Source organism: Oncorhynchus nerka, linkage group LG11 (assembly GCF_034236695.1).
Source record: "Oncorhynchus nerka isolate Pitt River linkage group LG11, Oner_Uvic_2.0, whole genome shotgun sequence".
NCBI classification, from domain to species: domain Eukaryota; kingdom Metazoa; phylum Chordata; class Actinopteri; order Salmoniformes; family Salmonidae; genus Oncorhynchus; species Oncorhynchus nerka.
Window position 1 is genome coordinate 58,655,760 of NC_088406.1, and position 11,717 is coordinate 58,667,476.

At 40.5% G+C, this 11,717-nt stretch overlaps 1 protein-coding gene and 1 long non-coding RNA gene across 2 annotated transcripts; both read left to right on the forward strand.

The window, feature by feature from the left end:
* The first annotated feature begins 2,539 nt into the window (after positions 1–2,539).
* LOC115137687 (uncharacterized) lies at positions 2,540–3,481 on the forward strand. Its single transcript, XR_003864837.2, has 4 exons — positions 2,540–2,619; positions 2,703–2,771; positions 2,973–3,017; positions 3,166–3,481. It is a non-coding gene; the product is annotated as an uncharacterized LOC115137687 (long non-coding RNA).
* A 3,834-nt stretch (positions 3,482–7,315) lies between these two features.
* On the forward strand, positions 7,316–8,729 carry LOC115118107 (hydroxysteroid dehydrogenase-like protein 2). Its single transcript, XM_029646652.2, has 4 exons — positions 7,316–7,420; positions 7,579–7,644; positions 7,772–7,828; positions 8,305–8,729. The coding sequence occupies exons 3-4, from the start codon at positions 7,779–7,781 to the stop codon at positions 8,663–8,665; spliced, it is 411 nt and encodes a 136-aa protein (XP_029502512.2). The 5' UTR covers positions 7,316–7,420; positions 7,579–7,644; positions 7,772–7,778; the 3' UTR covers positions 8,666–8,729.
* Positions 8,730–11,717: the final 2,988 nt, after the last annotated feature.

Here is an 11,717-nt window from a genome sequence, read left to right on the forward strand (position 1 = left end):
GACCGTTGTGGAGGTCTGATCCGCAACTACAGAAAACGTTTGGTTGAGGTTATTACTGAAAAAGGGGGCCAACCAGTTATTAAATCCAAGGGTTCACATACATTTTCCACCCTGCACTGTGAATGTTTACACGATGTGTTCAATGAAGACATGAAAACATATCATTGTTTGTGTGTTATTAGTTTAACAGACTGTGTTTGTCTATTGTTGCGACCTAGATGAAGATCAGATCACATTTAAAAATAAATGTTTTCTGATCCTTCTTATGTCTCTCAGTTATTGGATAGACTCTTCAGAACAAACTTCCTTTTGATTTTTATAGGGGGACTATCTGTTGTTACATGTAGTATAACTGTTATTCATTGAGTTTTTATTGGCTTATTGCTATAAGACAATGTGCATTTTTTAATTAAATTATTATTATTATTTTTTTGATACTTCAAGGGGCCTTAAAAATCAATATCAAATAGCAAAATGATCTTAAAACATTCCCAAATTCATAGGTAGCACCTCCGTCACTCGGTCACGTCATGCCACTGTTATGAACGTTCTCAAGCCGCCCTCTATCGGCAGCGCCATAGTGGTGCCCTAAAGTTCTGATAAACCCAGTCATTCTGGACAGAGGCCAACTAATGTTAAGTCTACATTTCAATTAGGTGCCTGAATATTTGATGACATTGCTAAAGTAGCTAGCTAAAATCCGGTGGCCTCCCCTCAATCTTAGCTAGCTAACTAACATTATACTGCATTTAAAGTCAAACTGGTGACATTAAAATAATGGGGGAAATATGTCCTACTAAATATTTGCCTCCTTTTGAATGTCATTGTATTTCCATACCAATGTAATGCACTTTTGATGAAATATTCATCAGCGCTCATAGTCGATACATTTAGTAGAATGCTCAGTCGGGCATCAGTCCAAAACAAATGTTCAAAAGACAATATTGTGACGAAACATGCCACACATGAATAGCTTAGAAGAGCCCTCCCTCCCCACACCCCTCTCCCAGCTTAGACAGGGCTTAGACTGTAGTGGGATAATTGACCTTGAGTTCCGCAATGCCAGTTTGTCAACAGAAAGAGCCCTACAATGGCAGTTTGACAGGAGCTCGGATGAGTGTACTAAAGATGGGAAATATATATTGTATAATGAATATTAGTTTACTTCTCTAAAGTAACCGATGTCTTAAAAAATGTCTGAACTTATAAAAAGGATCTGAAATAAACATTTTTGCTTGGGGCAACATATACATTCAATAAGTTACAAAAGTTGGACATTTGTCGTGGCAAGGTGGGGATTGAGTTGCATATTATACTGTTTAAGCTGGTGACTCAGTTTAACTTGTAATCATAAGCCTACTTAATTCTACAATCAAGTACTTCCCATGATGATTTGGCAACGTTCATAGGTGGGGAGTGAAGTGGGTGTTTGTTTGCAAAACAATGGTACTGCATGTGTTTTCAGAACAAGGAAAATCCATTTCTATCACACATTCAAAAATTATTTCAGCGACTAGCTGGATGCAGTTGACATTTTGTCTTTACTGTAAAACATTGGTACTGCATATGTTTTCAGAATAAGGTGAACTCACAAAACACAAATGCTTAGTTTATAAAGATGTCTGAGTGTTGGAGTGTGCCCAAGGCTATCCGTAAAAAATAAAAAACAAGAAAATGGTGCCGTCTGGTCTGCTTAATATAAGGAATTTGAAATGATTTATACTTTTCCTTTTGATAGTTGAGTATATTTTTGCAATTACAATTATTTTAATACTTACGTATTTTTAAAGCCAAATACTTTTCGACTTTTACTCAAGCAGTATTTTACTGAGTGACTTTCACTTAAAATTGAGCCATTTTCTATTAAAGTATCTTTACTTTTACTCAAGTACGACAATTGGGCACTTTTCCCAACACTGGATTCCCCAAACATCATAAGTACAATGTATATCCTATAAATTCATTAATTTGCTTCTCTGTCAATCAGGTATTTCATGGAACTCCCAGACATTGACTATGAAGTGTGAAGTGTGATTCCTTTATGCATTTCTGTTTAATAAACACATTTATATTTCAAGCTGAATTGTATGTCTATCCAAGTCCTCTGTTGAATGCTCATTAAGTTTATGGAAATTGTGAGAAATCTATACAAAGTGTGGTACATTACATGGTGTGATTTGAGAAATTTAAAAAAGTGTTGTACATTATATTGCATGATAGGAGAAATCAAAATAAAGTCTGGTACTTAAGTTGAGAAATTAAAAATGTACATTACAATTAAATGAGTTAATTTATCCTCCGCAATGCCCAAAAAACAAGGGTATAAATCATCAACAGTTTCAAAACCTGTCAACTTAGCAAAAGTTTCCTAATACTGATGGGCCATTGTTCTTTGTTGGCACTATGGATATATACAGATTTGCAGAATGACACACCAAATGTCTAATTTCATCACATTTCACATCTTCAGGACACACCATTGATCATGGGACTGAAAGCTCATTGGTTGACAGTGGAATGAAATGGTCTATAAAAAGCATATTTTTGCTGTTAAGTTACAATACAGCATTAGTCTCAAGTTGAATACTTTTAAAGCATTTTACATCTTCACTTGAACAGGTAAGAGCTTCAAAGAATACTGTTGTGGAGTTTAGTAATGCGTGTCTAGCTTTGAATTCACTGTATGTCTTTTTCATTTCAAGAACTCCGTGGTGACCATGAAACTACTATTCCTACTGATGTGCCTGATTGGAATTTGTTCCTCCATTCCTGTAAGAATTCTTGAAATACAACATCAAGCCTTTAATTTACACATCAATACAACAAGAGATTGCCATTTCCATAGATTGCATTGCATTGGAATATGACAATATCTGAATTATTACAATATGATGGACTTAAGTTCACACTTTGAGTGTTGATTACTTTATACCATAATATCATTCATCCTGGGATTTTGTTTGTGTGTGCAGGTGTCTGAGGAACATGATCGAGAGGAGCGCTCAGCCAGCAATGAGGTGCAGTAATATTTAGTACTATCTATTAGGTATTCTGTCTATTAGAGTACTAAAGTACGGTCTACTATTTGAATATGATTACTAGTTTGTTTCAGCTAAGAACAATTTATCCAGCTCTCTCTCTCTCTCTCTCTCTCTCTCTCTACAGAGGTACAGGGGTTATGGGCGTGGTTTGGGAGGGTTTTACCCCTATCAGCAGCCTCGGTACCCATCCTACCTCCCTTATGCGCAGCCTTCTCAAGGTAACTCTGCCTTGATGGCCCTCCTGCCCTTCCTATTGGCCAGCCTTGCCTCTGCTCCTGCCGCAACTCCTGCTGCAGCTCCAGCTCCAGCCCCGGCAGCGGGTGGAAAATGAGACGGGCGTCGATAGGGGAAGGAGAAAACTTGTTTAAATCAAATATGTTGACATTAGCTCCTGTTCAGAGCTGATTATTCCATCATTAATAAATGAAATAAGTTAAGATCCGTCATTGTGTATGTCTTTGTCTGTTGTGTTCTGTTTGTTTGACACAAGTGTGAAACCTCTGTGATATCAGGTGGAAGGCTGTGCAAGGCTCTACAGGTCCTAAAACAATTGTAAACAAGTATGAAATCAACAAAACTTCTGAATTCATAATCAGTTCCAGAGAATTTGTTGTTTCCAAAAAGGGGTCAAGACCCACTAGCAGTTCTTCTTGGGTTGCAGATAACCAAATACACTCCATGGCCCAAAAAACACCTGCTCATCGAACATCTCCCTCCAATATCATGGGCATTAATATGGATTGGTCCCCCCTTTGCCACTATAATAGCCCCCAGCTTTCCTCTAGATGTTGGAACATTGCTGCGGGGACTGGCTTCCATTCAGTCACAAGATCATTATTGAGGTTGGGCACTGACTTTGTGCGATTAGGCCTGGCTCGCAGTTGGCGTGAAAAACAGCAAAGACCATTTTTCCTCAACCACCAAACTTTAAAGTTGGCATTATGCATTGGGGCAGGTAGTGTTCTTCTGGCATCTGCCAAATCCATATTAATCCGCCGGACTGCCAGATGATGAAGCGTGATTCATCACTGTAGAGAACGTGTTTCCTCTTCTCCAGAGTCCAATAGCCGTGATCTTTACACCACTCAAGCCCATGCTTGGCATTGCTCAAGGCGATCTTAGAATTGTGTGCGGCTGTTTGGCCATGAAAACCCATTTAATTTACCTCCTGACTAACAGTTATTGTGCTGACATTGCTTCCAGAGGCAGTTTGGAATTAGTTTGTGAGTTTTGCAACCGAGGAGAGACGGTTTTTACACGCTACGCACTTCAGCATTCGGCCGTCCCATTCTGTGAGCTTCCCTGGCCTACCACTTCGGGGCTGAGACGGTGTTGCTCCTAGATGTTTCCACATCACAAAAACAGCACTTACAGTTGCCGGTGGCAGCTCTAGCAGGAAATACATTTGACTAACTGACTCGTTGAAAAGGTAGCACCTTACGTTGGTGCCATGTTGAAAGTCATGAGCTCTTCAGTACAGGCCAATCTACTGCCAATATTTGTCTGTAAATTGCATGGCTGTGTGCTCAACTGTCTGCAACTAGTGTGGCTTAAATTGCCAAATTCACTTATTTGAAGTGGTGTCCACATAGTGCATGTTTTTATTGGTGGCTAAAAACTTGACCATTTTGAAAGACACTTTGAAAATGGATTGCAACATTAAACATTTGTGAACCTCAACTCTTTAACTTCAGTATGAACTCAGGCACTCTATATATATTTCCATAGCTCTGAGTCAGTATCAAGACTTAATAGTATACAATTATCCTGCTTAATTGTTCTGACAATTTATCAAACTAGTTTGCATACTTTCAGACAGTTGCATTAAACATTTGGACCACATTGTGAGGGAGACACTTATTTGCTGGTCAGTCTGTCTCTACCCAGTCAGAGGTCAAATGGAAACTCACACAGAGAATCACACAGAGAATGTTCTCTCCATAAATGTAGATGTGGAATAAATATTGTTCTGGAATTAACAGCAGATGGGAAACAATGATACAGTAGGCCTATACTGACATTTTCAGTTAGCACATTTTATTTTTTTTATTTATTTTATTTATTTCACCTTTATTTAACCAGGTAGGCTAGTTGAGAACAAGTTCTCATTTGCAACTGAGACCTGGCCAAGATAAAGCATAGCAGTGTGAACAGACAACACAGAGTTACACATGGAGTAAACAATTAACAAGTCAATAACACAGTAGAAAAAAAATGGGCAGTCTATATACAATGTGTGCAAAAGGCATGAGGAGGTAGGCGAATAATACAATTTTGCAGATTAACACTGGAGTGATAAATGATCAGATGGTCATGTACAGGTAGAGATATTGGTGTGCAAAAGAGCAGAAAAGTAAATAAATAAAAAACAGTATAAAAACAGTATGGGAATGAGGTAGGTGAAAATGGGTGGGCTATTTACCAATAGACTATGTACAGCTGCAGCGATCGGTTAGCTGCTCGGATAGCTGATGTTTGAAGTTGGTGAGGGAGATGTGAGTCTCCAGCTTCAGCGATTTTTGCAGTTCGTTCCAGTCACAGGCAGCAGAGTACTGGAACGAAAGGCGGCCAAATGAGGTGTTGGCTTTAGGGATGATCAGTGAGATACACCTGCTGGAGCGCGTGCTACGGATGGGTGTTGCCATCGTGACCAGTGAACTGAGATAAGGCGGAGCTTTACCTAGCATGGACTTGTAGATGACCTGGAGCCAGTGGGTCTGGCGACGAATATGTAGCGAGGGCCAGCCGACTAGAGCATACAAGTCGCAGTGGTGGGTGGTATAAGGTGCTTTGGTGACAAAACGGATGGCACTGTGATAGACTGCATCCAGTTTGCTGAGTAAAGTGTTGGAAGCCATTTTGTAGATGACGTCGCCGAAGTCGAGGATCGGTAGGATAGTCAGTTTTACTAGGGTAAGCTTGGCGGCGTGAGTGAAGGAGGCTTTGTTGCGGAATAGAAAGCCGACTCTTGATTTGATTTTCGATTGGAGATGTTTGATGTGAGTCTGGAAGGAGAGTTTGCAGTCTAGCCAGACACCTAGGTACTTATAGATGATTAATAGCAGTGGCAACTGGCGGCCCCCAGGGCTCTGTTCTAGGCCCTCTCCTATTCTCGCTATACACCAAGTCACTTGGCTCTGTCATAACCTCACATGGTCTCTCCTATCATTGCTATGCAGACGACACACAATTAATCTTCTCCTTTCCCCCTTCTGATGACCAGGTGGCGAATCGCATCTCTGCATGTCTGGCAGACATATCAGTGTGGATGACGGATCACCACCTCAAGCTGAACCTCGGCAAGACGGAGCTGCTCTTCCTCCCGGGGAAGGACTGCCCGTTCCATGATCTCGCCATCACGGTTGACAACTCCATTGTGTCCTCCTCCCAGAGCGCTAAGAACCTTGGTGTGATCCTGGACAACACCCTGTCGTTCTCAACTAACATCAAGGCGGTGGCCCGTTCCTGTAGGTTCATGCTCTACAACATCCGCAGAGTACGACCCTGCCTCACACAGGAAGCGGCGCAGGTCCTAATCCAGGCACTTGTCATCTCCCGTCTGGATTACTGCAACTCGCTGTTGGCTGGGCTCCCTGCCTGTGCCATTAAACCCCTACAACTCATCCAGAACGCCGCAGCCCGTCTGGTGTTCAACCTTCCCAAGTTCTCTCACGTCACCCCGCTCCTCCGCTCTCTCCACTGGCTTCCAGTTGAAGCTCGCATCCGCTACAAGACCATGGTGCTTGCCTACGGAGCTGTGAGGGGAACGGCACCTCACTACCTCCAGGCTCTGATCAGGCCCTACACCCAAACAAGGGCACTGCGTTCATCCACCTCTGGCCTGCTCGCCTCCCTACCACTGAGGAAGTACAGTTCCCGCTCAGCCCAGTCAAAACTGTTCGCTGCTCTGGCCCCCCAATGGTGGAACAAACTCCCTCACGACGCCAGGACAGCGGAGTCAATCACCACCTTCCGGAGACACCTGAAACCCCACCTCTTTAAGGAATACCTAGGATAGGATAAAGTAATCCTTCTCACCCCCCCCTTAAAAGATTTAGATGCACTATTGTAAAGTGGCTGCTCCACTGGATGTCATAAGGTGAAGGCACCAATTTGTAAGTCGCTCTGGATAAGAGCGTCTGCTAAATGACTTAAATGTAATGATGTAAATGCAAGAGGCTAATTTGTTTGCCTGTTTTGCAATGCCCAACGTTACATAGAACACCCAGACATCATACAACATCCTTCATTGCAACACATTTAGGCTTCATCAGGGCTTTGTGTTTGGCTGAGAAACACTATATATTGTTTGTGTATTGATGAGTGTGCAAGGACATACAGAGGCACTGAGAAGGCTTTTGACCCTGAGATACGTTAAGGTATGGTTATACTTATAATTCTAACACTTTGTTCAGAGTGAAGGCATTCTTATACACTCATTAACTGTGTAGTAGATTATACATATAATATGATCTGTAACTTGTAGGGAATAGATGGATTAATAAAGTGATGATGTTTATGTTTATACTCTATTTAGATGAAGACTTTCAGCATGAAGATTGTTGTTCTACTTGGATTTGTGATGCTTCTCTCTATTGCTTTGGTAAGCCATGCATATAGTATGTACATGAAATACTGGTGCAAATGTCATGTTAGACTTAGAATAATCTTAAAGTTAGTATATTACACACATATATATTAATTCATTGTCTTATTGTTTGCTTTTGAAGGCTGAGCATGAGCATGGCCATCAGCATGTCATTGAGAAGCGCTCTTCAAGTGAAGAGGTGAGTAGTATGAATGAATCATCTTTTTTGAATGAGTATTTTGCCTTATTTGGGGACAGAGACATTGAGAGAAATACAGGAAAGGCAAAGTTTGTGCCAGAAGGGTGTGGGCCGCATTCAAACTGAAGCTGCCATATTATACAATGCCTTGAAAAGATATTCAAACCCCTCAACTTTTCTACATTTTGTTGAGTTACAAGGTGGGATTAAAAAGATCTACAGAAAATACTCTGTATTGTCAAAGTGGAAGAAAAATGAAAACATTTGTAAATAAAATATGAAAAATAAAACACAAATAAATGACAAAAATACATATAGTATCAGCATCTACATGGCCCTTGCTCTATACAGTTCTTCAATAAAAATGATTTACTTCTAAAATAAACTATGTACAGTTATTGTGTATGGTGTACACAATTCAGACTCCAGCGACTACATTCGTTTTGATTATCCTTATCTTTCCCTCCTTCATCTAGCGTGTCCGTGGCCCTGGCCCTGGCCCTGGCCGTGGCTTTCCAAACTTTCTCCAGCAGTACAACTACCTTCTGCTTCTGCAAAGACTTGGTCTTGTCCCAGCCCCTGCAGCACCAGCCCCAGCTCCAGCCCCAGCTCCAGCCCCAGCTCCAGCCCCAGCCCCAGCTCCAGCCCCAGCTCCAGCCCCAGCTCCAGCCCCAGCCCCAGCTCCAGCCCCAGCTCCAGCTCCAGCTCCAGCTGGTCGCTGAGAAAGTACATGAATCAGAAACTTCAACTCAACAAGAGCAAGATATGGTTGATGAAATGACCAGAACATTAACTGACAATAAGTACTGTAATAGCTGTCTTCCATATTTTGCCTGAGTTTCCCTTTAATGTACTTGCTGTATGTCTATCTGCAATGCAATAAAGATGATTTGAAATGGCATATGTCCCCTCCTGCACACTTTCTTTTGCCTGAGAAATTTAATTTTGTATTCAAACATATGTTCACAGTTTGTGCATTTGTTAGTCAGAGTTAGTCAAATCTGAGGATTAGCATCTAGTTTTGTCATTTGATATTTCTTGATATATTTAGTGAGGCTATATTGGTTGTGAACAGTATTTGAGTTATGTTTTAAACAATTAAACATGTTTTAAATTGTATTCATATTATGAGTAAAGTAGGTTAAAGGAAGTCAAGTAGCCAAATTCAATGGTCAAACATTTAAATCTTTCGATGGTTGAAATCATTGAAAGCCTTGACATAATACAGTATAATTTTTACATACATTTAATCATTCAACCTATTCTCACTCCACTGCTTATTTTACCAGGCTGCTTTACGATGAGCAAGTAAATAAGTCAGTGGGTTACAGTTACTGTACCTGGATACAGTACAGTATCCAGGTACAGTAACTGATACAGTACAGCACATATTCTACCCACCACTGCGACCTGTATGCTCTCGTTGGCTGGCCCTCGCTTCATATTCATCGCCAAACCGACTGGCTCCAAGTCATCTGGGGCGGCAGGGTAGCCTAGTGGTTAGAGCGTTGGGCTAGTAACCGGAAGGTTGCAAGTTCAAATCCCTGAGCTGACAAGGTACAAATCTGTCGTTCTGCCCCTGAACAGGCAGTTAACCCACTGTTCCTAGGCTGTCATTGAAAATAAGAATTTGTTCTTAACTGACTTGCCTAGTTAAATAAAGGTAAAATAAAAATAAAAATCTATAAGTCTCTGCTAGGTACTCACTTATCACCATAGCAGCACCCACCCGTAGCACGCGCTCCAGCAAGGTATATTTCACTGGTCACCCCCAAAGCCAATTCCTCCTTTGGCCGCCTTTCCTTCCAGTTCTCTGCTACCAATGAATGGAACAAATTGCAAAAATCACTGAAGCTGGAGACTCACATCTCCCTCTCTGACTTTAAATACCAGCTGTCAGAGCAGCTGACATGTCAGCTGCTCTGACAGCTGGTATTTAAAGTCAGAGAGGGAGATGTGAGTCTCCAGCTTCAGTGATTACAGTCCATCTGTAAATAGCCCATCCAACTACCTCATCCCTATACTGTTATATATTTATTTGCTCTTTTGCACCACCGAATCTCTACTTGCTCATCTTCTGCACATCTATCCCTCCAGTGTTTATTGCTATATTGTGATTATTTAACCTCTGTTTATAGACTTTTCTATTGTGTTATTGACTGTATGTCTGTTTATTCCATGTGTAACTCTGTGTTGTTGTTTGTGTTGCACTGCTTTGCTTTATCTTGGCCACGTCGCAGTTGTAAATGAAAACTTATTCTCAACTGGCCTACTTGGATAAATAAAGGTGAAATAAAAAATAAATAAAATACAAATGAAATCATAAAAGGACAAGGCAAGGTGCTTGGCTATACTGAAGGTATGATTGTTATACTTACGGGAGATTTACTCTCAAAGTTACCATCAAATCGACAAAGAAAACAAAGAGAAACAAAAAGACAGATTTAATGAAAAATAAATCAATCAAGACACTACTTTAGTACTGAATTGTTATGGAAGCTACTTCAAATTCAATCCATTAGTGACACCATGTGGTTAAAGGTAATACCTCTCCTGGAGTGTGTGTGCATTTCCAGTGTGTGTGTGTGTGTGTTTGCCTGTGTGCGTGTGTGTGGGTGCATGCGTGCGTGTGTGAATGTGAAGACATTTTGACAGAGAATGACCATGTCTCATCTATTGATATTTTTTTTCATTCAGAGTCCATTGTAATAGATTAAACATAGTATTTCTTTAGTTCTTTCTTTATTTCTGTCTTAGTAATGTCTTTTTCTTTGTAATTTTCTTCTTCGTTATGTGTCGGACCCCAGTAAGACGAGCTGTCGCCATTGGCTAATGGGGATCCTAATAACAAAAAATGTCAAATAATAAAAGACCTTGGGGGAGGATGGGTGCTAAGCTGAGATGTGGAGTTGTTTTCAGATGTTCATACTTTTGATAATTTAGCTATTTGATTATGAATTAGAGGACCGCTTTAGTCATCAAAAAATATGTAAATGACGGATTTGAGACTTTACTACTAAATCCCATAGAAATGCATTGAATAACACATTTTTTTTACAATAATATTGAGTATTGTAATAGTATATAATAGTATTGAAGTGTCTGTCCAAAATCTGCCCTTTTCACAGTGGGGTCCCATAAGATTGTCGCCTAAACGGATGATACCAAAAAGAACTTCAGACGACTCTACTGACAATTGTGAGAGACGTGGAGAATAACGGAGAACACCAAATGTTCGGACATTACATACATTTTTGTGAGAAGACTGATTTCCGGGATCTCTCATGGTCTGACATACACCGCTCTAGCTCTGACACCTTTCACTGCAGATGTGGAAGTGCGACACTGGTGGATGTGGTGGATTGAGACGCATCCAATGCAAAAATCCAATGCAGTTATCTCTATTGTAAACTGACAGATTATGATGAAGATTTTCTGGTTATGTAACTTAGATTGATCCGCCGGTGCATCAATCAACTCTAGGGGGTTATGCCTGAGCAAAAATATTGAGACAGTGATATTTGGGAACAATTTGTATGACAATCCAGACATAGTATTATTCCCCTCAGTCTCTGCAAGATCAACAAAGAGCTAATATTGATTGTTAAATCTGACAAGTAGATAATAATTGTTTTCATTGCTAATTGACATATTAGCACCTTATAGCACCTTATATAGACAGCTGTGTGCCTTTCCAAATCACGTCCAATCAATTGAATTTAGAACAGGTGGACTCCAATCAAGTCGTTGAAACATCTAAAGGATGATCAATGGAAACAGGATGCACCTAAGATCAATTTCGAGTCTCATGGAAAGGGTCTGAATACTTATGTAAATAAGGTAATTTTGTTTTCTAAAAACCTTTATTCACTTGGTCATTATGGGGTGT

Coding starts and splice junctions, on each gene's coding strand:
- LOC115118107 (XM_029646652.2), top strand. CDS start 7,779: ATGAGCATGGCCATCAGCATGTCATTGAGAAGCGCTCTTCAAGTGAAG. Junction 7,829..8,304: donor AGCGCTCTTCAAGTGAAGAG/GTGAGTAGTATG, acceptor TCCTTCATCTAG/CGTGTCCGTGGCCCTGGCCC.